Genomic DNA, 27,049 nt, shown 5'->3' on the forward strand with positions numbered 1-27,049 from the left:
ACACAAGCTGACATTTTATACACACCCATACTACACACACATCTGTGGACCAGACTGCCCAACCTTCACATTCCTGCTGTTGAATAGTCTGGACTCCACTGCTCTTAAGTGTAAATATGACCTGTGGTATGGAAATTTGAAATAAAAAAAATTGGTGGTAATTTTCTACCTTACAGACAGATTCAGACAAAAAAACAAAAAAAACGCAAGGCAGCATATTTAAGTCATAAAACTATATTTATAAATAAAAAGACATTTTTCCTTGATAAAAGTAGTGTGAAAGACATGGTAAGAAAATTGTTCCACTATACATTATCACAAGACAGTCTGAAGATTCTCTGGTTAGCAGACAAAAATGCAACAATGCAGAGTAAAAACGTCTCTTGGAGCAGAATGCTCATGTTAAGCATCGGAAAATGAAACTAGTTGTGACCAACTACGTATACAATAAAACAAACGCATTCTTACAGCAATTCTCTTGCACTACGTACAGATTCTCCATTTCTTTCTTTCTTTCTCTCTTACGTCAGGCAAATATTTTAGACATCTGATTAAAGGTAAAAGTTAGTGTTCACTTTTTTTTTAGTTGGTTTTTTTGTTCTTTTTTTCTCTTGTTAGAGGTCAGCAAGTTGGGTACAAAGAGAATGGAGGGAGGGAAGAGACTTCGTTCTCTCTCAGTTTTGAACGTGGACAGGGGCGGGGGAGGACAGAGAACGCTAGATAAGGAAAGCAGAGAAGAGGTGGGAACAGTGAAGAGCAGAACAAATGAAAAACATCCATGTGGAAAAGCGCTGAGTCATCTCCCACAGCTGACTGTTTCCAACGCCTCTCTTGCTCTTTGTCCTTGCACAAACTGCTTCCCCCCTGTCGAACACAAACTGAGAGAGGCGCTTTGGTTCCATCTTGAGTGAGGGGGTTTCTTCACTGAAGAAAGTATGGCCATTGCTACAAGGAAGAAAAGCAAAGGTGAGGAGGAACATTTTCTCTCGGCATGCAAAACTGGGTTGGTTCCATTTAGGCTTTTAAATAAAGTGGAATCAAGGCCTTGGGTTACAGCTTTTTCAATCTCGCCTCCTTCCTGCCCTGCTACGATGTCCTTCTCGGCAGTATGACAGAACGCTCACTGTGCTACTTTGTTACTGAACTACGACCCACCGTCACATCACGTCAACAAAGAACTCTCCAGCATTGCCCACTGCCATACGCAGAGACTGCCGCGATGCAGTGAGCTCAGGAGGCACTGAGGCCAGCTCTCTGCCTTGAGGGGCACCAGGTGCAGCTGTGGGCAGATGTGCGGGCTGTGGGGGGAGGCCAGGTGGGCCATAGACGAGGCCTGGCCCGTAGGCTATTGAGTGAGAGTTGGCACTGCGGTGGCTGAGTGAGCTGCGGATGCTTCGCTCGCTTGGGGGAGCCACCGAGCGCTCACTTGGAGCTCGGTGGCTCCTGATCTCAGATTCGCTGCCACTGCCGCCAGATTTCCGACCCTCGTTCTTGCTGCAGTTGGAACCACTGCTTCCTGTTAACAGAGTAAAAAAAGAGACGCTAATTGTTATCAAAGCGTGAGATAACACGAAACGCAATGCGCTTTCCCCCCCCCCCTTACATCCAAGCGACCTACATGAGCATATCACACCGGGATAGGACGCTGACCCGCTTTGTGGGAGACCGAGGAGAGCTGCATGACTAATGCAGACAAAGCGTTCGCAGCCTTTTAAAGGCCAAACAGCTTCAGCTTGCTGAAGGCAACTTTTGATGTTGTTACCACACACATTCTGCTTGCTTGCTTTTAGAGCAAGCTTTTAAGAATGATGAATTTAAAGCACTTAAGATGATCAAACAGATGACTTCAAATCCACTGAGATGAAAGCATTATTCTCAACTGAAGCTTTTTGTCACTGTTGGAAAGGTGTGGTATGTTGACCAAGAACAGCATAAATACTGGAAGCATTAAACCTCCATTAAAAGTGATTAAACCCCCCCCCCCCCAAAAAAAAACCTTGTGTTCATTAAAACATTATCTTGCTGGTGAACTATTGGCCAATAAATTTTTAGATGGGGTAGTGTGCAACCACAAAAATATCTCCGCAGTTTAAGTGGACTGCTTTTTAGAATACCACAATTGGTTTTCTTCTTCTACACATGTACACAAAAAAACAAGTAAGTCAATACAGCAGCTTTAAGGCTGCTGGAAGCAACATTTTTTCCACTCATGAGCCAAGTTGTGTCCTGCAGGTCTTTGGAGCAGACCGATTAAAAAGAAAAAACAGCACTAGACCTATAAATGTATTCCGTAAATGTGTGACCGTAAAACTTAGATTTTCTGTCTCAGACTCCGGACAAAATTTTAAAACACTTAAAAAAAAAAAAAAAAAAGTATTATTTTTGAAGGTATTAAAATTGGAAACAAATTGTAGAATAAAGCAAGATCTGCATTTTACAGTGAACTGCAGAGAAAAGGAATGCGCAGCCTCTGGAACACGTTCTGTGGAAATGTCACAGTGTTTGATATTTAAAAGGTAAACACTTGGATGGAATGTCTCGATATTGAAATAGCATTATAAACAGTGTTCATTCACACCCTACTCTTCATGTTTTGAAACTGCTTACGATGAGCACATGCACGTATAGTCAGACTGTGCTCACCACTTTGCTGGCTTCCTGCACTGCCAGCACCTGGCCCTCCATGGAAGGGCTGAGGCAGGTCGTAAGGATGTGGAATAGGGAACTGATAAGGCAGAGCCAATGGCCAAGGGGCTGCCCCAGGGTGGGGCAGAGGGGGGAGAGTGTCCTGGTCAGAGGCACCCCCACTGGAACCATCATGGTCATGGAGAGACAGGTGCGTCATATCTGAGGGAAACAGAGGGATACAATTGATTTTAAACTCTTACAGTCTTGCCCTATTTCTGCAAAGCGGGTGGTATATATCAACTTCACACCAAAGCTTGTTTAGACGTTAAAGGGAACACACAACTTTCGAGAAACTTGTTTTTTATTTTGTAGAAATAACTGTCGGCAGATCCTACTTAACCAATGATCTGTGTCCACTTACTACCACACAGGTCTCCAAAGACATAGTAGCATTGCTCAGAGAAAGTGATCTTGTTGACAGTGTGTCGGATGTAGCCAGCTTTCAGCAGGTTGCTGGCGTATTTACGCGCTTCACGCCGATCTGAGAACCCTTCTACGTGGTGGAAAAGCCAGTCCACCACATCGGAGCCTAAGGAGACAAAAGCGCAATGTTGTGCCAGAAAACTCATGACCGTAACCTTCTAATTATCATGTTCCATCCTTTTTCACTGGCAGCATCAAAATAAAGATCCTCCAAACAATAATAAAGAGAACTATATGAACAAAATACTGGGTAAAACATAATTCAACAGCTGTAGTTTAAAAGAAAAAAAAAAAAAAAAAAAAACAAGGTTTGCCAACTATGTTCGATTTGAAAAATCATGTGATGAGTCCAAAGGGCATTTAAGCAGCCCAGACACATAACTGAAACACTGGCAGCCACAGTCCACAAATGGAACTGAGCAAAGATCAAAATAAAGATGTGAGGGGCATAATGAATGCAGGACCATGCCTGCTGCTTTGATGAAAACATACCAATAAAGGCGTTAGCGATTGTTATCTTGAGCCACATCCTGTCCCGCACCTCCAGACCCGACTCTGGACAGGCCATGGCCTTAGCAACAGTTGCCATGTCGCTGTGGATTGAGAGGTGGAAATCATCGAATCCTAGGAAACATAAGAGGGAACAAGCGAGTTACAAACACGCCGCTCTTAAGGAATGCCTTCATCGGGTATAAAACTGTCGAGCTCCATTTTGCTTTGCTTCCGAAACACTTCAAGAACAGATCCGTGGTTTTGTCTGGACAGCAGCAAAACCGTTGGCCTGTTTTGGGGATTTGCCTCAAATAATATTCTGGCTTCCTGTGGTCTGGACTGAAATTGACCCCCATTCTGTGTTGACCAAGAACCAAAATTGGATTCCGCAGGATCTATTTTGGAATTTGACTACGACTTAGCTGGTCTTGTCAAAGCCTTCAACAGCCCAGTCATACTGAATTAAATCTTCCTCATCCTTCCATTCTAATTAAAAAAAAAAAAAAAAAAAAATCACAGCCTCGCTTTGCTGCATTCCCAGAATAGATATTTTGAAAAGTGTGACGATTCATTTCTTTTTTTGGTTTCCCTTTGGGGCATCAGATGTAAACAGATTCTGCTGCACCATACAGGTAAGTAGCTCCTCTGCATTAGGTGCTGATGTTTAGAAACAGATGCGAAATTCAATTACTAATCTTTTTTCACAGTGGAAAACTACAGGCTTTTTTTTTTTTCCTTTGCTGAGGCTGCACTTGAAATATAACCATTAATCCAATATCTATTCTATTTAAAGAGGGGGGATTTTCCACACACACTTTATAGTCTGTGACCGTATGAAATGATTTCTTTCACACCGAAATTCCCCTGAAATTCAGACCATCGGTTGGTTGAAAAATGTGTTGAGAGGGGGAAACATTTTTCTCTAGAAATGAAGCCAAGCATCCCGACCGTTTCCAAAGATTACAGGGAAGATTAAACGCGTGAGTTATGGCTCAGTTTGGACAAGAGTTATCGAGCAGATGGAAGCTGTGAGGCTGAACTCTGGGACAGAGCATTCACAGGAATGCAGTTTAAGGGCGGGGCCACACTTACAGAGTCTTCCTAACATGTCAGAGGAAGAATAGGGATGTTTCTGCATTTTCGGAAGGTCAGAAGGTGGTCCGAAATGGCTGCGAGTTTAATGTTCTGAAGTATCAACAGACCTGGAGCACTTTCCTCATATCACAGCACTGTGAATGGTCAACTTTATCCATCAATAGATTTAACAAGCAAGTGATAGGGCGGGAAAAAAAGCCAACATTAAGCAACGAACACTAAAACTGAGAAAAGAGGGGCACACAAGACAGTAAATGAATGTGTTCACAGCTGTTTTGGATTATCATGTTATGATAATGATCAACAACAGGCTGCTGCAGGGGGTGACATGACTCACGCTCAGTCTCGGGGATAGAGCTGCTGATGGAGGAGCTGGTGGAGGTGACTGTGCTCATGGAAGGGCTCATTCCATACGGAGGGTACACCCCAGTCATGGCGGCCGTGTGGGACACCCACGCAGCTGGGTCAATGGGCCGGATGGGTTCACCTGTAGAATCAGAAAAAAAATAAAAATAAGGAAAGTCTTTTTGCAAATAATTTGCAATTCACTGAAGTGGAAAAAGGAACAAATACTCACTCCTGGGCAGAGCAAAGCAGCTCCGAGGGTTTGGGTCCCAGCACTTTGCAACAGTCAGAGTAATGGGGCTGGTAAAACACACAGACAATTAGTACTAAAAATAAACTGAGCACGCTGAATAGCACAGGCTCCAGCTTTACTAGCATTTTGGTTTATGGATGCAATTATGTTTTATGCATTTCTGTGTGCAGCTTACCCTGGCTTGTGCACTATGTCCCTCAGGACTCGGACTGCATCGTCATTACTCATATTCTCAAAGTTTATGTCATTCACCTACACAGGTAAAAATGTCAGAGGATTACTATGCGTCTGACAGTGCGCTCATGCATCACATGGATCTAACTTTTAGTGAGTTATGCGACCTCACCTTCAAATAATTTCTTATATAAACACTTTCACTGACATTCCAACGAATCCCAGGGCAATTTGCACAATTTGAGATGGGAGTTTTCCACACAAGAACTTCTACGTAATATCAACATGAAAATATAATAGATGGCCACGGATGGCATGGTTAAAGGCACGGAAAAGAACGAGGTGAAACAGAAAGCTTTAATTTATTTCATGTCACTGGAGGTGTCCAAAACAACACGCACACACAAACTCTGCTGGTCCAAATTTCAGGAATGCAAAATTATTTTTTGTCTTTGTGCGTCTCTCTCTCACCCCTACACACCTGCAACAACATGTCCCCAGGCTCTATGCGTCCATCTGCAGCCACGGCGCCTCCTTTCATGATGGAGCCAATGTAGATCCCTCCATCTCCCCTCTCATTACTCTGACCAACAATACTAATGCCCAAGAAGTTGTACTTCTCTGTGAAGCAGAGAGAGTGTTAAAGGTGCATTATAGAGTAGAAAAAAGAAAGACAGAAAAGATGGTCATCGTTGGAAGAAAGCCTGTTTATTTTTGACCAACTTTTAAATGAGCAACTTACCCATGTTAAGAGTGACGGTGATGATGTTCAGAGACATGGTCGAGTCTGTGATGCTGCTGAATGACGAAGACTGGAAGGAAGTTAGTTGGAAATTGAGAGATAAAATTAGAAAGAAACAACTGGAACACTATTTCAATATTTGGTCGATTTACTGCCCCTTTAAGTCTACGAGTGTGGCATCTCACCCTGTCCATATTGGAAACCTTGGGTTTCCGTCGGCGACGGCGGTGTCGTCTCATTAGTCGAGAGGAGCTCTGCTCAGTGGAGCTACTGAACCTGACGAGGCAAACATTTCATTTAAAAAAAAAAAAAAAAACATTTGGAAGCCAGTATTTAGAGGATAATAAAATATTTGAATCAGTGTAATTATCAAGCTGGGAAAAAAAATGGCTTAGTATCATTTCAATTATAATTTTCTCTTTTGTCTAAATCAAGATTAAAATCTATCCAACATGGGGCGGTCTGTGGCGTAGCGGGTACAGCAGGCGCCCCATGTACAGAGGCTATAGCCCTTGCTGCAGCTGGCCCCGGTTCGAGTCCCGCATCGGATGGCCCTTTGCTGCGTGTTATTCCCCCTCTCTCTGCCCCCTGCTTCCTGTCTCTCTCCACTGTCCTATATACAATAAAGGCATAAAAAGCCCCCAAATAAATATTTAAATAAAATCTATCCAATATATGTAGAAAAACAGAAGCTGCTCTTCTTGATAACTTCTATAATCATCCAATTTAAACCCTAACGATATGTGCTAAAAAGAAAGGAGTTTACACACACTTTCCTTTACACAAGTGCCTTTTAAAAAGAGTTCTGAGCAGTTTAAAATGCTTGCAAAACAGCTTCCAACTACATCATTTGAGAATTACAACCTTACTGACAGTTGTGTAGAAATGTTTTATGGGGGTTAAAAATCAGTTTATTTGTGTGGTGGAAAGAACCTAATATGCCGATTAGGCTTTTTTCTGAATCTACTACAGCTGCTACAACAGGACAAAACTATCCTGTGAAATGCCTGAAGACCGAGACCAGTCACGGTCTGTAACGCAGGTTTTGGAGTTTACCATTGGAAGAGATCAAGGGAGTTTCCACAAAAACCACCAGGGAAACAGACCGTACGAATCTCTGTCATAAAACAGTAACTTTATTTCCAGGTGCGCTCCTGAAGCCAAAGGCCTTTTTTCTCAATGAGAGCTGCAGTTATGAACAATCAGGACGAAAGCCTCTGACCTGCTGGTTGCATCATCATCTTCTGAATCAAAGCAAGAGGTGGACTCCAGCTCGCTGCTCATGAAAGACGAGCAGCTGTCGTACTCGGCGCCTCCGCGTCCCATCGCCCGCGACGAGTACCCGTTCTGCCTCCCACCTGCAGCAGGATGGCATATCACCAGGATTACAATATCACCATGACACTTTAACTACAATGTCACTTTAATCACATTGTCATTTTAATTTTATCGACGCCTTATTTTTTATTTTATTTGTTATTTATTTGTTAAATATCTTTTTTTTTTGTCACCCCCTTTTGTGTTTTTATTTTCTTTGTGATTCCATTTTCTTGCTCTTCTTTTAATGTACCGCTCTTCGCCCTTCTAATTGCCCTTCGGGGATAAATAAAGTTTTTTTTCTGATTGATTCTGATTCTGATTAGGGTCAGGCACATCAAAGCAAAGCTGAGCGACTCGAAAGGATGAAAACACGTGTAACAAAATAAATAAAACGAAAAAATATATTCCAAAGTCAAAAGGGGAAATCCAGTTTAAATGTAAATATGCTACAGGACCAGCTCTCATTTCAATGTTTTTTAAGCTTTGAGAGTTTTACAACTTCTGAACCATTTCTCTCTGAACACCGCTGTTACTGATCAATGCATGATCAATAAATGGAAGGTGAAGATGAACAACGTAGGACTGTCTCTCTGCTTTGTTCTACACCTCGATCCCCTGCAGACTACACGGATTCTGACTACACGATGACGGAGCAGTGTCCTGCATTGTAGTCTTGATGTTTGTCAAACACAAGTTTGCATGAGCCACACCTAATGCATTACTTAGGTGCGTGGACTTTTTTTTTTTTTCCCCCTTTTCTTAAATCAACAAGATACATACAGATAGGGACAGATAGGGACACTTATTCAAATAAAACACGACATGCAGCACACAGCAATCTGACCGTGGTCGTTTGAGTGTTTTCGTCTCGGCCTCTCCCGCTCCCTCTCCCTCTCCCTCTCCCTCCTTTGTGACACCATGGAGCCGGTCTCTGTGTCATTATCCAAACTGTCCCGGCCGCTTGCTGCTTTCCCACTACAGACAGACAGACAGAGCAGGGTGGACAAAATGACTCTGTGTCAGTAACAGAGCAGCTGAGTTCATTCAACAGCCACTAAAGCAAATGTTTATGTGAAAAGCCTCTTGCGAGAATCTGGCTGCAGCCCGGGTCAAGTTCGCTGCTTGTGTTGAAGACGGGACTCTGGAGCTGAATATTTGGCAGGAGCCGCAGATGCTGTGTTGACTGACTTATTTCAGTCTGGTGAGCATTTAATTTCACGACCATCATGTGCCCTCGTAAAGTTTTTGAACAAATTTCATCGGAATCAAACAATGTTAAACTGGCAGTGACTTTATCCTACTCTATCAGGCAAATGTATAACCGAGGGCATGAATAAGGAACGTCTGTGCTCGACATTTCTGCTCGATTTTCAGAATGAACACAACTTAATGATAAATGCATGCGAGGAATAAGGCTTTTTTTTTTCTCCTCCTGGGCAGTCACAAGTTCTTTCCATTCAATTAGCTGATTCTTCTCTTACTTTAGTTATTAGGAAAGAGACGCCACCAAGTACACACAGCATGTCTGTCTTTCTCACTGACTCATTAAGGACATGTTACAAAAAAAAAAAAAAAACAACGCCTCTATCAAACAAATTCCACCACAAAGTCTGAGTATACTGACTGGTAGGAAGGCGGTCTTGAGTCTCCGATACCCCCGGTCCTCTCCAAAGGCGGTGTCGGCTCTAAACTATCGGCCACTGAGCCCGCGTCTGTCTGAGTGCCATCTCCAGAAACCAGCTATAAACAGAAAGTGAGATCAGTCACACAGGTGCTGAGAGGGAAATCGTGTGCTTGCAGACAGAGAGCAAGTGGGCAGCAGACCCACGAAAAAAAAAAAAAAAAAACACTACCATGTTTACACCCTATTCAACACCTGCGTGTTGAAGCTTGTTTTACTGTCTCTAAGTAAATGCTTGCTGGCATCTGCAGATGGTGAACCGTTGGTGTAACTGCGACGTTTAAAAAATAAATAAATAAAACATGCAACATGTATGATATATATCATTCCGTACTACAGAAAAACAGCTGTGGATTCAAATAGTAGAGAGAGAGAGAGAGAGAAAAAAGAAGAGTCTGTTCTAAGTTTTGTGGTTTGTCTACCTATTGAGGTGTTGCCTAAGTTACCAAAGGATTTGGTGGAAAAATGGGCTTCCACAGACCATGACAGAGCTCTTTGTGAAGATTTTTTACAATAGTATCATGTTATGTTTGCATATCCCTCCTTTTTGTTAGTTCAACCACAAACCCATATGCGTTAGTTCTGCTTGCTGAAGATCTCCATATATATATATACATATATTAACATGAAATAAATGTGAAACCATAGTCACTACAAGCTGCTGATGATAGCGAGCTGCAGATTATGTCCATTATTTAACACCAATTCAAAATGTATCCTCCATCTGCTGTACAACAATGAAGAAATATAGTTTGGAACAAAAGCCTCCACAAAAATAAAAATAACCTCAGCAAATTTGATTTCATACACTTTATTAGTCGTTTCGTTTCCCTGAGGAGTTGGATAAATCTGTTTGTCTTTATGAATCAATTACTGAGAAAACTGTGACAGATATATATGGAGTCACAGAGAGTTTGCATTTGGATTAAAATGTCCAACAAGTGGGGGTCATCAGACTTTTTCCAAGGTTAAAAAGGTGGCACGGCCACCTCCCCCCAAAAAAAATAAAAAAATCCACGATAAAAGCTACGTTTTACTGGAAAACAGAAAAACTTATTCAATAAGTCAGATCAAATTGAATTCTCTGTGGACAAATGAGAAGGGCAGACATGAAATAGTTACGGCTTCAACAATTCATTTTAGCTGATCCTTTTAAACACTTTACTTCTTTTGCTATGACTATTTTTGGCAGAGCAAGAGAGCAAGGAAGACAGGTTTTTTTTTGCTGGCCAGCTCAGTTCCACAACTATTTGGTGCAAACAAATAATCTTATGGGCAATCTGTCAGGTGACAGTAAAGCAGAGCACTGCCAGAGTCTGGTCTGATATTATGTGCAGCAGGCAGGGCCCCAGAGAACAATCAATCATATCACTGAAACAACAGATGAGCGCTGGAGACAAACAAATGGATGTAACAGTGATAACACTTCATAGTACGTGGAAAATTTCCACAATCCCAGAGAGATTAACTCGGTCAACTCAAAGGGAGGAACTGACAGCAGCATAGAAACACATCGTGTTGAGCATGATGAATTATACACCTAAACACCTAGCAATAACAAGGTGTTGATGACTAAATAAAAACCTACAATTACAAGCACACAGTGCAGCATTAGCCATTCACATCAAGACACAGAGCGGTCTTTCTCTCAGCTTCATTCTCTCCTGCCTGTGAGATTCAATCTTCTTGTTAAATGCCACAAAGTGAGACCCTTTGTTGTTGTGCACTATCCTCCCATCCTGTGATTTCACTTGTTTTTAATTTGATTTCAACATTGAGAAGAGAGGAAGGGACACTGTGCACGAGCACGAGATGTCCCTTGTGTTTCCAAGAGGAGGATTATTGCTAAGAGCCATCAAATAGGATACTGCATCCTGGTGAATGCTGCATTGCATGTGGTGACAAGCTTGTTTAATGACTTCTGGTGACCTAGGTGATAATAACACTAGAACACAGAAGCCTAAGACTTCACTCTAAAGATGGTCTTGTTGGTGACCAACAGACCGGAATGACAGTTTGACATGCATGCACGCAAGTTAACACAACAAACACAAATTCTTTATAAAAAATGGATTCAAATAAAAAATATTTAGGGATGCATTGTGAACATACCCATGATACCACACGTCCATTAAAACAGGGCAGCTTAGCGTTGTCATCAGATATTTCTTCCTTTACAACCCTGTAAATAGAATAGTAAATAAAATCTCTGTGTCAGTGAACCATTACTAATAGAAAAAGCACTTTCTGGGCATCAGCATAACACCGCAATTCAAGTTGTGACGATGGGCAAAAAGATCCACTGGCGTGGACATAAAGTGACAACTGGGGAAAACTATTATGTTTTAATAATGTATAATCGACACAACTACAACTGCTTTCTGCAAGTAAACACAAGGCAGTTTCACACATTAAGAGCCATTTACACAGTTGTATACAGTATAAGCAATCCTGCATATGGAAAGGTGGTATGGCAAGTCTAAAACCACGGGATTTTTCAGCAAACCCTTCCAGGTTTCATTGGGCTCGCGGACCTTGAATACACCTTGCCACATAAAGAGGACAAATTATGCATGCATTTACCAAACCTCCCAGACTAATGTTGATATTACAATTAGTTGTGCCTTACATAGGCAAATGTGGGTACCAGACTAGGCCAACAAGTCGCTTCATCTATATTAACAGTTTTGAAGCTGAGATTTTCCCATTTTCCCACACATCACAGCATGACGTGAATAGCTGTGGGTCTTTTCAAAACACGTCTCTCCCACATCCAAAAGTTCTTAAGTTCTTGTCCCACCCAAGTGTATGTTTATCTTGAAGCAACTTTGGAAACCTGGCTGAAGTGCTGGAAAGAAAAGAAAAAAGAAAAAGAAATACTACATTTCACCTCTCTTCTTAGAAGGTCCTGTCTGGAGGATCATAAACCGTCAACTTTCTGCCCATGTTTTAGCACAAAGGGACACGCTCTTAAAGCTGCCAGAGTGATGAACGGGACATTCCTGTGTCCAACTCTGCATTCCTCGGACTAATAGACAACAACAGCAGGGGCCTGCTGGTCTCACTCCTGACCAGCGTTCTGACATTAGCCTGTTAGCATATGCGTTCAATACATTAGCCAACAACTGACAGTAGTAACGTCAGTAACTACTCATTTTTAACAGTGTCAGTAACGCGATTTATCAATTCCAAATTAAAAAGCCATTCGAGGCTTGTTGTGCTGTACAAGAGACTGACTGAAAACAAACTTTGTTGGTCAAATCCAAAGCGCAAGACGTATAAACTAGCCACACGAGCAATGTAAACAAACGAGGTCTGGATGCTGAACAGGTCCGCTAACGATGTGAGCTCGTCGCTAGCAGCTAACAAAGAGAGCAGCAGTGCAAAAAGGCTAGCATATGATCGACAGCCAGGCAATGTTGAAAATGATGACAAGCCAGCTGGATGGGGAAACCAATAAATTAACAGTAATCCGGCTGCACAAAAACTAAGAATGCTCTGAATGGTTACGTTGACTCCACGGCACACACAATAAACCATTAACAGTTACCCGAAGTCATCATCCATTGATTTGAAGAAGAACTTGTAATTTGGTTTCTTCAGGACATTTTTAAAGTCTGCGAGAGTAACTTTGTCGGCCGGCACAGACAATTTCACGAGATATGGTGTCTCCTGGTCGTCGAGGTGGTAGATGATTTTGGTTTCCCCCATCTCGGACAGTAGCTAAGGTAAGGCAGGCAGGGTGCATCAAGCCAAGGGCCTGGCAGGCTCCCTCTCGGGCCCCGACTCCCCGTGGCGCTAGCGGAGGTTGTGCCGTGGTCCTCCCGGGTCTCGCTGGCTTACCGACTCGCTGCTTAGTCCTGGTTCTGTATATTCTACTGCAGCTCGCCAAACGCCTGCCTTCTATTGAAGGAGAAAAAAAAATCTTGCCCCTCCACAGAGCGTCCCAACACAGTCCAAAGACTGAATCGCGTTGGTTTCCTTCTGTATTAAACTTTCAATATTCAACCGAAAGCTTAGAAACAAGTGGAAACATATTCTTTAAACGCCGCAAAAACAAACATTAGAAGTGTCGGCTGTCCCCTCTTGCTTTCTGCCAAGCTCGGTACTTTGTTGCACACGAAACTGCAAAAAAAAAAAAAAAAAGGGAAAAGTCCAAACCTGTCTTGGAGGGGCGCCATCCACAGGAGAGGAGGAGAACTGCACTTCTACGCCCAACAGAGGCGGTCACGCTCGCTAAAGGTAATGGACGCCATAATTCTGACAGACCACTAACATTGGCGATTTTCCAGTCATTGTAAACCACTTTTAATTTGATACGAAACTTTGTAGCCTAATGGCGATGATTTTAGTTGGAAATATATTTTTCATTTTGACTTCATGTATTTTAATAAAATCTTTAAGAAAAGCCAATGACCTTACACATGTGTTGTTAAAGCTCAAAGCTGTGCCAGACAATGAAAAAAAAGAAATTTGCAAAAATAAAACATTGAGGTAATCCTTATGCAGAATACATGCCTTCAAGATCAAATATTTTCCACATTGTAATGATTGACACACATTACTGTACCACATATATGTTGGAAATAGTAAATGTGACTCTTTTTTTTAAAATTTAGATATTACTGAAAGAGAAGAAGCCCAAAACAGAGACAACACGTGGGGGCTGATTTTTCACCATTATAGTGATATGTAGCTCACTTCTTTGTCAGATACACTTTGGATTAGAAACGTCATTAATAATTCTCATAAAAAAATTGATTGCACATAAGTACATGAGTAAATCCACCACCTGCAACATCTGAGATGCTGTATTGTATCACTTTTTAGCACATTAATTCTGAAGCACGATGCCTTGGATATTTTTTCATAGCAAATTAACACACTACAATAGGCCTTTCTTGCTTAAGATTTAATTACTCGTAAAACGTGTAACAAAGAGCATTATCAAAGGTTGCATGACTCGTGTACTGTATGCCCACGCAGGTCAAATCTGTCCCACCATCACAGGTCACTTGAAGCTGTCCAACATAGCCATCATTAGTCATCATCTACACCTGCTATATGTCTAAATGTTTAATGTGTGTAAGAGTTGTCTGAGGTTTCTCCGAGTGTTTAATACTCCCACAAGACAAGTCCTGTATTACAACTGTCTACACTCCCAAATAAGCCATGTTTTTCCACAACAGGGTTATCTTTTTTTCCACCACCACCATCCCTGTGACTTCGACATGTCCCATTTTTTTTCTTTTTCCCTCTTCCAAATAATCACACATTTCTCAAATTAAACTTTTCTAACGGTTCACTCTAGAATAACCGTATTGATGTAAATGAAGTATGGACCATTGGACATGAAGCGCTCTTAACATCAACTGTGAATATGTACAGCAACACAATTTATTGGACTTAATGAACTTTGATTTGCATTACAGACAATACAAAGCAGAGAGTAAAATTACATTGTCTGGTGGACAGTTAGTCAGCGGTTCCCAAGCAGTAAAATGTGTACAAAACAGGGTGGATACGATGTCAACCTTGATTTTTGAATAAAATGTCTCTGATAGAATCCTCTAATCAAACCCTGACACTGCTGAAGCTGGACATGACAATATAACATTTTCTGAAATACATAAAAAAAAGGGGGAAAAGGGGTTTGGTCTCTTTCTTTTAAATATGATCTGAAGAGTGCTTGGGAGCAGAATGGTGGCAGGTCTTAATCGTCTAGAAAGTCATCATCGAGGTTAACGTCTGTGGTGTCGATGTCATCCAGCTCCATGTTGTCCAGGTCCACCTCCAGCTCATCCAGAGACTGCTGACAGACACACAAACCGAGGAAAACAGTATTATTCTCTTAAAGAGTCTCATGAGATCTTAATAATCTACCTTAAAATGTTGCTTCTGAGTTGTGCCAAATAAATCAAATATCAAGAAACCGGTGCCAACTCAGTTTAAGCAGTTAGAACGGCAATCAATTAACAATCTGAGAGTTGCTTCCTTTTGACAACAAACGTCAAAATCTAAAAATCAAGGGACGTCTAACCTTGTCTTTCTGTGACTCTGAGAACGCCGGACTTTCTTCTTCTTCATCTTCTTCTTCTTCTTCCTCCTCGTCCTCTTCCTCTTTCTCCACTTCATCTATTGCTGCAGGAGCTGTGGGGGGTTCAGGCTGTGAGGGTGTCTCAGACGCTTCTGGAACCGAGCTGGATTCTTCACTATCTTGTGTCTGCCGAGAAAAGAGTGTGAAAGGATGAAAGTTTGAAGCTTCCGGAGCACTTTTCTAAATTTTAGCAAACCTTTAGTAGAATGCGATTTTTTGCAAAATAACAGAAGCTCTGAAAATGAAGGCAGGTATGGATAACTGCAACCAGTCATTAAGTTAACAGAAAATGAAACACTGGACAAACCTTGGGGATAAGGGGGATGAAGGTGCCTTTGGGCTCATATCCCTGAGCCTCCTCGAGAATATTCCTGTCCTCGTTGGGCTAAAAAGAGATTTAAAAAAAAAAAAGCATAAATGAGATCAACATTCTGAGTACAGGATGATTATTATTTTTAAATGCAAGTCACTGGCAGTTATAATATGAAACCGTCGTATCCTTACAGCAAAATGATGCTGTTTGTCACTTTTGCCACAAGACATAACTTACTGTAACAAGTGGATAGTCTTTAGCAGGTCTGGAGCTTCCCAAGCAGCTCTCTCTCAGATAATGCTCAGCTGCAAATGCTTCTTTCAGCCCAGGGAACAGATTTTCATACTCTGTGGGGTCTGCTAAGGATTCGGCTGCCTGTAAGGAGGTTTTACAATGAAAAATCCAAAATATCCAAGCATTCAAACTCTTCTTCTATTTGATAAAATGTAAAATACAGACTTGTCCACAGAAATGGATGAAACCCAAACATCAAATATAATTAACATACAACAGCTTGATGAATGAACCGACCTTCTGGTTGACTTTGGCTAAACTTTCCCTCCACAATTTGACCACACGAGACACCTGGCTGGGAAGGTAGGTGCGAGCCAGAAAAGCTGCCTCTGGTAGTCTGTTTGTCTTGATCAAAAGCTCCAAACATTGATCCAGTCTGGAAACAGGACGGCAACCAAATTCGTTAGGCTGCTCGTCTTCGCCAGTAAGGAACATACAGTATTCTTGCGCACCGTGTTGTCACATATCTAATACTCACTTTCCCTGCAGGAAGTAAGTCATGAAGGCCACGTTGTTCTTGCCGTCCCTTTCGGCCCCTTCAGCCAGTTTGCCCACCATGGTGGCATTGCCAGAGGCAGTGGCAAGGAGGAGCAGGCCGCCATAATCCTGAGCGTGGTGCAGGCACTCTTGGGCCAGGCCAAATTGGCATTTACTGATAGCCAGCTCAGCTAGCTGCTTCCACTTCTGCTCCGACTGCAGGGGTCAGAGTAGCAAAAATTAGCAATGTGGTGACAGAGAGCCTATGCAGTAATGACATGAATAACAACAAAGGAAAAGTCTCTGAGGACTGTCTAGAAATGTTTTCAGATGGGTCAAAGATGCGATAAAGACATAAAGTTAGCCTCAGTTTTAAAAGCACGCATTTACCTCTGCTTCCACAGCCAGCTGGTAGGCTATCTTCAACTCTCCCAGTTGCAAGGCCAACTCGAACCTGTGCTCTGAGTCAGTGGACACTGCCAGCGCCTGCTGTTTGAAGCCCTGAGAAGACGAACAAACCGAATCCATCATCATTATCAAACAGAAAGCATAAAGCTGTATCCACTCTGGATCGATCGATCTCAATCAAACTAAAAATACGTCATCTTGTTAAAAGGAAAGTCAAATAAAAAGAAAATAAAGAAAAATAAAGAGTTTCCTCACCTGTTTCTCGAGGAAATGTGCCACCCTGGTCCTCTGCTCTTTAGGGATAGTGGGCAGCACCTTGTCTGCCATTCCAAAGTCTCTCCTCATTACGGCAGTCTGGTACTCCAGGACAGACACCAGCAGCGAATAACTAACAATGTTGAGCTCCTTGTCTCCCAGATACAGACGGTCATCTTTTGGAATATAACCCAGCAGGTACATGGTCCTTCACGAAAAGAGAGCAGCAGGCATTTAAAACGCTGAATCATTCTCAGTTATCGTTGCAGTTATCGTTTAGAGCTTCCTACATTTTTCAAGAATGTGTCACGCAGCTTGCGGATTCTGTGAATTTCCCAATCAAGGTAGAGTTTACAGTACACTGTAGTCAACAATGCTTACTGTACCACCAAAGTCAAGTTTAATCAGTCTGTCTTTACCTGTCCAGGTGTGCAATAGTCACTATTTCTCCTCCAACAAAGTAGTTGAGTCTGTTTACAGAGCTGGTGTAGATGAAGCAGTCACCAACCCAAAGGCCAGTCTTCACAATCTCCTGGATCTCTCCCTGGACCTGTACAGATGAAATTGAGAAGAAAGATATGAATGTAAATTCTAGCAATAGATATAGTTTTAGATGCAAACAAATATACACCTCTAATCTAAATATAATGCCAACTTAAAATTACGCTTGGCAAAGCTGAGAACCAGACTCCGGAGGGGTTCTCCGTGGGAGTATCCATGATGATCTTTAATTCCGAATCTGGGTTCATGCCAGAGCCAGTTAAGCTTTGTAAAAACATTACATTGGTTAAAGTGTGTGTCTGTTCATTACAGGTTTTGGTTTTTATAAGCACCCTCCAGCTAACTTTGTTCAATGACAACAGTGAAAGAAGAAGTTCATCTTAATGTCTAAAGAAGAAAATACACACACTGACCTCAAAGGCATCTTCAATACCGTCCTCGGTCACTCCTTCATTGTTCTCCTGGGAGGAGGCTACTTTTTCTGACAGGTAACGTAGAATGAAGAAGGACTCCTCAGTAGCAATGCAGACCAATTCTCCAGAGTCTGACCAAAAGATCTGAATGAATTGCGAAAGAGACATTAGAAAAGGGAAAGTTACTGGAATTACTGGAAAACAGACTTTTTTTTCCAAGTATGTAATGCTATACCTGCTAAAAATCACAACAAAGAAGCATAAGATTAAATTGTGGCAGTTTCATTAGCAACATTTATGCAAAAATGTAATATTGTAGATGCCCCTAACTGATAAAACATGACCAGAGCTGAAATTATGATCAAATAAAGGACAGGATGTTAAAGGGCAATGTTACTCAGTCTTACGTGCTTGGGCTGGATCTCGATGCGGCGGATGAGCTCAGTGTTTTCCCAGTCATAAAACGCAAGGCCATTCACTGACCTCACACCAAGCAAGAAGCCTCCATAGATTCCTGCAGATGCCAGGACATACAGTGAATAAAACCGTTCCATCCACTCCGCTTCCAGAAGCACAAATCTAGCAGGCAACAACTGCGTGATTACCTTCTGCTCCGAAGTCAGGCTTAAAAGATTTCTTCTCTTTGAAGTTTTTGAAGATTTTGACAATACTGTTGCTTTCTCTGATGGCATATCTGTTGAAAACAAATGATAAAAAGCAAACCATATTCAACTTGTAGAATGGTAATAGCTCAGAGGGGATGTATAACTCTCAAACGTGTGAAGCTGTGAAATATATTCCCCATATCTACTTCTCAAACCATACACTTACTCGGAGGAGTCGTGTGCCCAGACGAACTCTTGTGCTGAACCAAAGCTCTTATTCCTCAAAGCCATAGCAGTGTAGATGATATACTCTCCATCTCCACACACCACAACAAACCTAATAAACACAAGCGCACACTAATTAGTGATAAGCCAGGATAGAGATACTCTTTCCCATTAATTACTACTTTAAGTACCACAGACAAACATTTGAGATGTTCACGGCTGCTGATTTCTGAAATACTAACAAAGAGAGTGTGTGTGTGTGTGTGTGTGTACCTTCCATTAGGATTATGCTGGATGGTTTGAGGGTAAATCTCACAGCTGCCCATGTCTTTGACAGCCAATGGCAGTCTCTCCCCGTCTTTGATTTCGGCATCACCCATAGCCTTGAGGTTGGCTTGCTGTATTTCACTGTGTTTAGCCCAGATTATTTTGCCATTAGTGTCCATAGACATTGCTGGCTCCTCACGACCCACCTACACAGCAAGGAAGAAACCATTTTGTTTTGATGCTCAATCATCATTTGCTCTTCGTGTCTTTCGTAGGTGAAATTCTTCAGTAAGCTACTTAGATTTTTTTTTGATTTTTTTTTGGCTGCCGAGCAAACTTCTTTTGTCAATTTGATCTGTAGAATTCTTGAGGAATCAAGTAAAAACATTAAAAAAAGGTTAAAAAAATAAATAAATGAATTACTCTTTCACTGTGCATATTTATTAAAAACATAATAGACAAAAGTTTTCTCTAATCCAGAAGTTTAAAAAAAAAACTAACAAAAAAAACACTGTTCTTTTCACCCACCTTGATAATGATGCTGCCTTCATCATATCCCAGAGCCACATTGTTGGAACCCCTGAGGCCGCACACACACCACACTCGTTCCATGCCATAGTTCAGTGTGCTTTCCAGGCGGTAAGTGCTTGAGTGCCAGATACGCACAGTGCCTACAGTGAGAGAGAGAAGAAAGAAGAAAAAAAAAGAAAAGGAAAACGTCACACAAAGCAATGACAGAGTCATGTCTTCTGTATTTGTGACAGTGGAGGGAGGGTGGAGGGTGGGTGCCTGCTCACCATCTTCAGATCCAGTGATGATGATGGGCAGTTCAGGGTGGAAGCTGACACAAGAGACATTCTGGGCATGGCCCTCCAGAGTCTGAACGCAGGTCTTGTTCTATTACACACAGAGACAGTAGTCTGTAATCTTAGACTTCTTTTCAATGTAAAATAGTCTCTGCCCTGTTTGTAAGGTTTTCAGTGACTCACTCTGAACACTTAAAAGAAAGTGGATAACTGCACCAAACGAAACATCAGGTCGAGTTTTCTAACCTGGTAGTCCCAGATTTTGACCTGGCGGTCATCAGCTCCTGATATCAAGTAGGGCTTGTCTCCTCCGCTGTAGTAGTCAATACAGTTCACGCCCTTCTCATGACCCTCCAAAGTGAAATTGGGAGATGAAGAGCCCAGCTGCCAAACCTGTACAACCCCAAAGAATGTGATTTAGAATCAATTAATGTTCCTCAGTGCCTCCGCTATAGTACTGCAATAGTCTTGGTCTCCAACAGTTCCCATTCAATGATTTTGCAAAATTTGCAACATCTAAAGCACATTTTCACCAAGACAAATGTCCAAAAATGCTTTTAAACTGCAATTTTTTTTACTTGTAACTGCCTTATCAAAATATTTGGTTAGACCTTTGAAAACGTAGAACCATTTTATATTCCCACAGGATATCTTTATCTGAATAAATAAAAAATCCTGAGGTGGAAAAGTGCCTTGAATTGAAGAAAATTTCACATCAAGTGGCGCCTACCTTAATTGTTCTGTCCAGGGAGGCGCTGGCAAACTGATTGTTGTCTTTTGGGTTGATGACAATCTGCATAACATAATGAGTGTGACCCTCAAACACCTGGCTGCACGACCACTTCTTCTCCCAGTCCCATAGCTTGATCAGCATGTCATCTTAACGGGCGAAAAAAAACAATCAAGCTTGTGCACACACGTGAATATAGTAATGCAGAGACGTACTTGCATTGTCTGTCTAGAAAGTGGAAGAGTGTAGGATGCCGTGGTTACTAGCATACCACTGCTGGTGAGGATGTACGGCTGGGTTGGATGGACGGCAATGCAGCGGATGTAGTCAGAGTGGGCTTCAAACATGTGGACGCGCTCCAAGGTGTTGTAGTTGAACACACGGATCTGCATGTCATCCTGTGCAGAGATAACAAAAAGAATCATGTATAACAGTATAATCTAATAAGTGCCCCCTATGCAAACTCTGAAATATCACACTCCCAAGATTTTACTGAAGACATTCAAATACTTAAACAGTGTGGAAATTAAAGCCTGTTTATCCTCAAATCCCCTTTGTAATAACAATTTGCAAAATTATTTGTGCTTATGGAAAACTTTTTTGGAGGTGCCAGTCCAACGTAAAAACAACCACATTTTACTCACTGCTCCTGTGATGACCCAGTTCTTCCTTGCCACAAACTTTGAAGCTCTAACAGGGAGGTCACACACTTCGAAAGTCTTGACCAGTGTCTGGAAAAAAAAGAAAAACGGTGTAGTTGTAGTTTGCAACCTCCCCACTGGTGTGTCTGTCATATGTAGGCAGAAATATTTAGGTTTTTTCATGCTGTGCGACCCTGCAGGGATCCCCTCTATTAGTTTTCTTACCTGTGTTTCGTGGTTCCACACGCAGACGCTGCCGTTGTACAGACTGGCCAGCATCCATGGCTCAGTCGGGTGAAGGTCCACACTCTTCACTCGGTCCGACCTGGCTGTCAGCCTCCGCTTAATGTCCAGCCTCAGAGGCTTTAAAGACAAAACATGTGAGCGTGTTTCACTCCACTGTTCAAACTCACAGTATAGATGAGCATTTGATTCACATAAAAAACTACTGTGTCAACATAAATTTCCGGAGCAATAGATGTGGTATAGACACCACAGCACCGGTTAACAGCTAACTCCAAAGCTAGCGGATTGATTCATTTCAGACATCCAGCATTTGTGTATCCTAGCATGACTAATTCAACAAGTAATTCGGAGAAGAGTTAGGAACATATACAGCTGAAAAACAGCCAAGGTTAGACAACTTCAGACATTAGCTACAAGCTCGAAAGCTCCCATGCTAACTCGAGCTAGTTAGCCGCTAAGCTATTTCCAAGAGAGCAACAATACGTGACACTGCTTCACTCCCCTTTTTAAATTTAATCGAAAGTTTTAGATGACATTTAAGAAAATACAATTAACTAATAGCTATTTGAAATATAGCTTACCATGTTTTATCCCCGTGTTGTCGCAATTAGATTAGGTAAATATTTTGTGAACAGATGGGATCCGAATGTTGCGATTTCTTTGAGCACTGCACTGGATACTGACGTGGAACTTCCTGAAACACAATCTCGCGTGACTGACACTCTGGAAATGATGACGTGACACGAAGTTCTGCCAGCTGTGCTGCACCAGAGCTATAGAGTAATAAAATAATTTTTACACCACTCTGTGCTGCACCAGTCAACAGTTACAACGGTGACACTGAACTGAAATGTGCTCACTTTACATTTTTGTTTGACAATGGCCTGCAAAATGTTTGTCATTCATGACTTTAACGCTCATATATGTACATCAGGAGCACAGGCCGGTGGGAGAGGGATTTGTGTGAGGAAATCTCTTAATCCAAAGGTCAAAGATGATAGATTTGAGAGTTATTCTGATGCACTTTAAACTTTTTGCATTAACTGTAACAAACAAAAGTTTAATGGTCTCAATTCACATCCAGATCCAATGTGCGAAAAGAACTATCCCATATTAACAAATCTTTTCCAAAATGACCCACCATTGGAACCATCTGCATTTAATGTGATATCATTTCATTTTATTAACTAAAAATAAGTTAATTTGTTCTTGGTGTTTTTCCATGCTGGTGTAATACCACAAATTCAAGGAATAGATGGAGGTAGACTGTCATTTATCAACAAGGAGATGATTGGATCTACTGTTCGAGGATTACCTGGCATTTCATATGTACACTGACATGGCAACTTTTCCTTGGTTTTGTTTACACTGTTGTCTCTGAAATCTTCACAACTGAGTTAAGTCTTTGGTTCATATGTATGATATTACGTCTGTGTGTAAATTGCATAAATGAAGCCCAGAAAAAAAAGGAAATTATGAAGATATTTAGAAAACCCAATGAGTGAGAAAGAGGACAAATGAAATCAAATAATATGCTTCACGATCTACCAAACGTTCTACGCACATCCACTCAAAGTTTGCTGCAGGTTTCTTGCATATTTTGAAAAAATTAGTAGTTTAATACTCAATGTTTGGCTTTCTTAATATGTTGGTTTGAGCCATTTATTTCAGTGGGAACATGAAGTAGTAGATATTACAGTGCTGTGTGAAATCAAAACTACCACATGCTTCCAGCAGATGGCGATTTAAGCATGGGTTTGGATGCATCAAATACAACATTAAACCCTCATGAAAATAATTCCAAAAGTTAGTTCCATTATTGTGTATGCTGGTACAACCACAGACAATGGTTTGTGTTTATAAGTAATATTTATTACAAGTGTGTTAATATGAAGAAATAATTTCCATCACTTCTCTGATTCTGATGTTAGATGCGGTGGAAACGCCCATGATTGCACTTACATACAACTACATGCAGTTTAAACATAACATGGTATATTCTTAAAGCACCTTCATTGATTCAGTCTGTCCATGTTTGGAAAAACACGTTAAGTGAATGTAGATTCAAATCTTGTCTTCGTAAGCAGGGTGAATAAAAATAAAGACAGACTTTATTCTTTCCTCCTGAACACTTGAAGGCAAACTACATCTTCACATGTCAGCTCCTGCAAAAGAAAATGGACTCTGTTGCTGTTATTCAGCAGAGGGATCATTCAAACAACAGGACAGCAATGACTGTGATAACTGTGATACCTCCCACTAGAACTGAGTGATCAAGACCAACACTGTCAACCCACCAGGTAGAGTTTGTCTCCTTCGATCCAGTGTTTCCAGCCACGGTTGGACTTCTCACCTTTCTGAGTGCACACCAGCTGGTCCCCCTCCCACTTTACCAGACTCTACAAAACAATATATAGTCTCTTATCATCCCTGGTTAATGAATTATCATCAATAATGTATTTGTGATGGAACATTATTGCGAAGAATCCCCTTCATGAATGAACTTATATGAGATCTTTCAGCACTCACAATTATTCAACTTTTAAGTTAATGCAACAACAAGGGATCACTAATTTACACTGGTGGAATTAGCAATAAAAGATGTTTTGGTGTTGGATTTGCTCTTCTTTCATGTATCGTGCATATGTCAGACAGTGTAAAGTCTCAGAAGGAATAGCTGACGCACATTCACAAAAGCGTAGAGTAATCGAACACTTCCAAACTACTACATGCCAGTTTACAATCACAATGAAAAATACCATTAAAACTGTGTATATGTTTTCACTAAATCTAAATATCTGTGAGTTACACTGCAAAAATCTATATTATGAGACCACATTTAGACAGTTTTTTTTATTATTATCATATCTTATTATCTTTATTTTTGTATAGTAAATATCATACGCTAAGGCAGTATGTATTTACTTAGAAAAGTGCAAAAGGAAAACAACAACAACATTAACAGCATATACTGCTTGTAACATAGCAGTCTAAATACATATATGTCTGGTTTATATCTTTTTCGGTTTATTACAAGGTTGTTGTTTTTTTCAAGGTCTGTTTCAATGTACAATATCCCTTCCATCAAAAGCTAGTCTAAAGCTAACAAGTAAAAATGTTTCCCTATGCTATGAATGACCCAAACAAATACTTTAAAGGAAAAAATATGTATATTTGCAATCCGGAAAGTAGACAACTCATTTCAACAAAAGCAAGAGAGTGTGTCAGTAAAGCAAAACTGAGAACACATGTGATTTCCAATAAGCCTAACTGCATAAAGATTTCAAACCAGCTACAAAAAAACATTTCTTTCTCAGTCTATTTGCATGCTTTCATCATGGCTCCAAATGGAGAAGAATTACCAGAGGAACTGAAAAATCTGACTGAGTATTCAGAGAGGTGGAAAAATGACACTGGAGGATTAGAGAACAATTATAAATCAGTTGAAACGCAGCTGTAGCAGTAATCAGGACGTACAGAAAGAGCCATAGCAGCAAGAGCTGAATTATCCTCCTAAAATGACACCATGCACAGTGTGTTACCTAATAATCTAGCTCTGAGAACAGACCTCTGATTTAGCACTGTGGTTATCAGTAGAAACCGGAGTTTCTATGAATACCCGGACAGCGTGAGGACATTACATTGCATAATGTCAACCTCTGTGGACGGTGTTAGAAAAAAAACCACAAAAAAATTCTAAAGAAGAGGAAATATAAGTTCCTCTTTTTAGATTAAAAAGTATCATTTAATTCAAATAATCTTAAAGGGGGACAGCAACCACTTCAGCGATGAGCCGCTAAAAAAGGCAAATGTCTCTGAAGTATGGTGGAAACCTGTACAGCACCGGAGCGGTTAAGAGGACTGAGTCTGTCATAAAAATAAAGTTGTACACACAAGCTCCTGAAAAAATGTTTTAAAACATTGTCATTTAAAAAAAATTAGATTTGATGAAATGTAACAATTGTTGCACTGTGTTCCAATCGTGCGTATTTTTCATCTAAGTAATATAATCTGTTAGTTTTACATTAAATATCCAGTTATTAAAACAGTCATACAATTCAGTATCATTTGACAATATTTGATATTATACAGCAGTGTGCTCAGTTCTGTTGTACAAAGTAAAAGTGCATCATGTTACTCGCTGCTGCTGTTCTCAGTAGAGATTCCTCACAGACAGCGCGTGCCAGTAATTTATCTGTGCACACATCTAAAAAGTACAGAGTCTTGTGTCAAATGGATTCCATGCATGAGAGGTCAACCAACCTTGACGTGTTTGTTGTCTAGCCCCTTAGTGTACTCATCAAACTCCACACCTACAGTGAAGGCGAGCTCATAATTCCTAAAGGTGCTGAGTGTTTTGAAGTCAAACTTGTTTCCGTCTTGGACGACCACTTTGGTCTGAGACAAGGAGATGGCAATTTTCCTTGTTGCAAAGTCAATATCTGGGACAAGAATAGAGAGATTTAATAGTACATTTGAAAAGGAACATAATTCAAGATTTAAATCAGTTCTACTTTGATTGATCATCACATGTTGACTTCTTAGCTATCATCATACAACTAAGAATGGATAATTTGATTATATTGAAGGAATGTTTATTTTTTTGTATTTGCAATGATGTCTGCATTCAACAAGAAACTGTAGAGAATAAATACACAATGTTTTGTAAATTAGCTGAAAGGTAGACTCAAACAGGCCCAATTAACAAAAAAACCCAACAAATTAATTCAACAAAATTTTGCCACTCATGCCGCCTCTACATTGTGCTGTAACAATCTCAACATATACCGAAGCCACTTCAGACCAAAAAAACATTTCATTTCTTACTCAACACTTTCAAGTATTCCTCAAATTTGTCATTGGTTTCCAGTATCCATTTCCCAGTGAAGTCTGCAGGCATGGTGGCAAACTAGTGACGCTACGGTATGTAGACTTTAGACAAATTGAGGATGGGGAAGGAACAGTGTGTCCTCTTGATTTATATATGTCAGGGACATGAGGGCTGACAGCTATAAATGAGTGAGCTTTATGCAGTGAGATGATTGGCAGTTGTTTTTTTGAGGAGGAGGGGGGATATCAGGGACATATCCAGTAGCACACACAGACATGCACCGCCACCATCGCGCTTTCCCAAACATGCACCTTTAAGCAAATACGCATACACATATTTCAGTGATAGTCAGTGGTCAATGTACAGACAGGAGGAACTATTCTGTAACAGTGCCAGGAGAGTTTTCTCTTTATTTGATTTCCTCTCATTGGCAAACTCCAAAAACCAGCCCGGAGTGTCTGGACTTTGAACTCAAGGTTTAATAAAGTTCAACCTGTTTATGTAACGAAATAAAAAATGCAGACATGAAATGCACACAGTTATTGGAAAAACATGAATCAGTTCCTTGACTTAAATACAGGCAGACACAAAAGATATGAATATAAGACATTAGGTATGCATATTATGTAAAACAGTTAAAAATAGATAAAGAATAGCTCATGTTCACTTCATTTTCTTGAATTTACATGACAAAAGACAGCAGAGAGTATTATAAGTGCCATTATCT

The 27,049-nt window shown here is 40.8% G+C and overlaps 3 protein-coding genes across 4 annotated transcripts; all 3 read right to left on the minus strand.

The window, feature by feature from the left end:
* Window positions 1-218: 218 nt before the first annotated feature.
* LOC142399172 (segment polarity protein dishevelled homolog DVL-3-like) lies at window positions 219-13,336 on the minus strand. Its single transcript, XM_075483675.1, has 15 exons — window positions 12,764-13,336; window positions 11,326-11,395; window positions 9,157-9,272; window positions 8,377-8,507; window positions 7,435-7,570; window positions 6,398-6,488; window positions 6,213-6,282; window positions 5,952-6,091; window positions 5,472-5,548; window positions 5,276-5,343; window positions 5,036-5,185; window positions 3,604-3,735; window positions 3,050-3,217; window positions 2,644-2,847; window positions 219-1,516 (listed from the first exon to the last, which is right to left on the minus strand). The coding sequence occupies exons 1-15, from the start codon at window positions 12,922-12,924 to the stop codon at window positions 1,158-1,160; spliced, it is 2,073 nt and encodes a 690-aa protein (XP_075339790.1). The 5' UTR covers window positions 12,925-13,336; the 3' UTR covers window positions 219-1,157.
* A 1,250-nt stretch (window positions 13,337-14,586) lies between these two features.
* copb2 (COPI coat complex subunit beta 2) lies at window positions 14,587-22,181 on the minus strand. 2 transcript variants are annotated; one of them, XM_075483677.1, is made up of 22 exons: window positions 22,073-22,181; window positions 21,471-21,608; window positions 21,249-21,335; window positions 20,876-21,002; window positions 20,605-20,753; window positions 20,121-20,267; window positions 19,866-19,965; window positions 19,597-19,739; window positions 19,075-19,274; window positions 18,803-18,913; window positions 18,577-18,665; window positions 18,379-18,485; window positions 17,972-18,115; window positions 17,477-17,607; window positions 17,058-17,265; window positions 16,785-16,895; window positions 16,396-16,610; window positions 16,155-16,293; window positions 15,861-15,998; window positions 15,618-15,695; window positions 15,254-15,436; window positions 14,587-15,022 (listed from the first exon to the last, which is right to left on the minus strand). In XM_075483677.1, the coding sequence occupies exons 1-22, from the start codon at window positions 22,073-22,075 to the stop codon at window positions 14,927-14,929; spliced, it is 2,844 nt and encodes a 947-aa protein (XP_075339792.1). In that variant the 5' UTR covers window positions 22,076-22,181; the 3' UTR covers window positions 14,587-14,926. The 2 variants fall into 2 exon arrangements, with proteins under 2 accessions (XP_075339792.1, XP_075339791.1); XM_075483676.1 differs by having other exon boundaries at window positions 14,587-15,025.
* A 1,421-nt stretch (window positions 22,182-23,602) lies between these two features.
* On the minus strand, window positions 23,603-26,391 carry LOC142399177 (retinol-binding protein 2-like). The gene is made up of 4 exons (XM_075483683.1): window positions 26,319-26,391; window positions 25,755-25,933; window positions 23,789-23,890; window positions 23,603-23,656 (listed from the first exon to the last, which is right to left on the minus strand). Exons 1-4 carry the CDS (start codon window positions 26,389-26,391, stop codon window positions 23,603-23,605), a joined length of 408 nt encoding a protein of 135 aa, XP_075339798.1.
* Window positions 26,392-27,049: the final 658 nt, after the last annotated feature.

The sequence above is a fragment of the Odontesthes bonariensis genome, chromosome 14, assembly GCF_027942865.1.
Source record: "Odontesthes bonariensis isolate fOdoBon6 chromosome 14, fOdoBon6.hap1, whole genome shotgun sequence".
Classification (NCBI taxonomy): domain Eukaryota; kingdom Metazoa; phylum Chordata; class Actinopteri; order Atheriniformes; family Atherinopsidae; genus Odontesthes; species Odontesthes bonariensis.

Excerpts from the sequence above, each read along its gene's own strand:
- LOC142399172 (XM_075483675.1), bottom strand. The coding sequence starts at position 12,924 with ATGGGGGAAACCAAAATCATCTACCACCTCGACGACCAGGAGACACCA. Across the intron at positions 9,273-11,325 it reads ATGGACGTGTGGTATCATGG|CTGGTTTCTGGAGATGGCAC; the intron begins GTATGTTCACAA and ends TTCTGTTTATAG. Across the intron at positions 7,571-8,376 it reads AAAACACTCAAACGACCACG|GTGGGAGGCAGAACGGGTAC; the intron begins GTCAGATTGCTG and ends ATCCTGCTGCAG.
- copb2 (XM_075483676.1), bottom strand. Across the intron at positions 20,268-20,604 it reads CCCTGGACAGAACAATTAAG|GTTTGGCAGCTGGGCTCTTC; the intron begins GTAGGCGCCACT and ends GGGGTTGTACAG. Across the intron at positions 17,266-17,476 it reads ACTATTGCACACCTGGACAG|GACCATGTACCTGCTGGGTT; the intron begins GTAAAGACAGAC and ends CTTTTCGTGAAG.
- LOC142399177 (XM_075483683.1), bottom strand. The coding sequence starts at position 26,391 with ATGCCTGCAGACTTCACTGGGAAATGGATACTGGAAACCAATGACAAA. Across the intron at positions 25,934-26,318 it reads GGAATACTTGAAAGTGTTGA|ATATTGACTTTGCAACAAGG; the intron begins GTAAGAAATGAA and ends TTCTTGTCCCAG. Across the intron at positions 23,657-23,788 it reads AAGGAGACAAACTCTACCTG|GAGCTGACATGTGAAGATGT; the intron begins GTGGGTTGACAG and ends TTTCTTTTGCAG.